The sequence below is a fragment of the Bison bison genome, unplaced genomic scaffold (assembly GCF_000754665.1).
Source record: "Bison bison bison isolate TAMUID 2011002044 unplaced genomic scaffold, Bison_UMD1.0 scf7180017864213, whole genome shotgun sequence".
Lineage (NCBI taxonomy): Eukaryota > Metazoa > Chordata > Mammalia > Artiodactyla > Bovidae > Bison > Bison bison.
The window spans coordinates 10,782,347-10,783,782 of NW_011494785.1; the positions used below are offsets into that span (position 1 = coordinate 10,782,347).

Here is a 1,436-nt window from a genome sequence, read left to right on the forward strand (position 1 = left end):
ACCTTAGTGAGCCCCAGGGGTCAGGGGAGCGTGGCCTCTCTCCAGGGTGGGGCGGGAAGCTGCTGTGGTCCCCACCTGTCTGCTCTCGGAGTGTCCCCAGACAGACCCGGGCGCTGCAGGAAGAGTTGGACGTGGGTCCCGACGCGCCTGGCCTCTGGGCTGGGCTTTGGCAACTGCTGGGAACCAGCTGCCCCCAGCAGTGCCCCCAGGACAGGAAACAAGCCCCTCAGGCTGCAGGGGGCCAGAGGAAGCCCTGGGGGGGCTGGGCCCAGGCACAGATCGGATGAGGCCTGGCAGGAAGGTCCCTGAGAATCCAGAGACGGGGGCCTGTAGAACTCACCTTTGCCCAAGGACAATTCTGCAGTGCTTTGTAGAACACACCTTTGCTTCTTTCTTTATTTCCTAAGGAAACCTAAAGCAAGGGGGAAAAATAAAAAACTGAGGGGCTGAAACAGATTCATCTCAGGCCACTGACCCGCACGGGGCCCCAGTCCACGTGCCGCAGGGTGTCCACGTGCCGAGGGACGCCCTCGGGGCCTCTGCTGGGTCCCGCGGGCCTGGACTGGACCTTGAACACTGATGACCTGTCTTCATCTCCTCCTTTCCCGCGGGCCATCACACCTGCTGTTCCCAGGCGTGCCGAGAATGAGGGTGATGACAGAGAAAAGGCTTGCTTTAACACTAGCCATTTTCTGAAAACTGTCTTACAGAAATGAGATAACCAGGATTAACTGAATCAATAACCTTGTCAAGAGCAAATTTCTGATCAGGAATTTCAGTCTGAGAGTGTGCAAATACTCACATTTCTACTCTGCTGCTAAGTCACTTCAGTCGTGTCCGACTCTGTGCGACCCCATTAGATGGCAGCCCACCAGGCTCCCCCGTCCCTGGGATTCTCCAGGCAAGAGCACTGGAGTGGGTTGCCATTTCCTTCTCCAACTCAGGAAAGAGAAAAGTGAAAGTGAAGTCGCTCAGTCGTGTCCGACTCTTAGCGACCCCATGGACTGCAGCCCACCAGGCCCTCCATCCATGGGATTTTCCAGGCAAGAGTCCTGGAGTGGGGTGCCATTGCCTTCTCCACATTTTTACTCTAAGCACGTTTTTATACAATGCGTGTGTGCTAAGTAGCTTCAGTCGTGTCTGACTGTGACCCCATGGACTGTAGCCTTCAGGTTCCTCTGTCCATGGGATTCTCCAGCCAAGAACACTGGAGCAGGGGATCTTCCCGACCCAGGGATGGGCCCAGGTCTCGTCTCTCCTGCACTGGCAGGCGGCTTCACCGCTGGTGCCGCCTGGGAAGCGTTTATACAACACTACGCTGTGAGGTCTTGGTGTCAACTCCGAGGCGCTCTTCCCACACCCGCCGCTCTTCCCACACCCGCCGCTCTTGCCACACCTGCGGATGCCGCAGCAGTCTCCGTCCGCCCCCTCCCCCG

At 57.9% G+C, this 1,436-nt stretch overlaps 1 protein-coding gene across 1 annotated transcript in view; it reads right to left on the reverse strand.

The window, feature by feature from the left end:
* Nucleotides 1–6: 6 nt before the first annotated feature.
* The window catches only part of NRDE2 (NRDE-2, necessary for RNA interference, domain containing), a 49,068-nt gene continuing 47,638 nt past the window's right edge, over nt 7–1,436 (reverse strand). Inside the window, exon 14 of the mRNA XM_010845239.1 lies at nt 7–412. Coding sequence (XP_010843541.1) covers nt 227–412 — 186 coding nt within the window. The 3' untranslated portion in view covers nt 7–226. The remainder of the gene's footprint in view (nt 413–1,436) is intronic.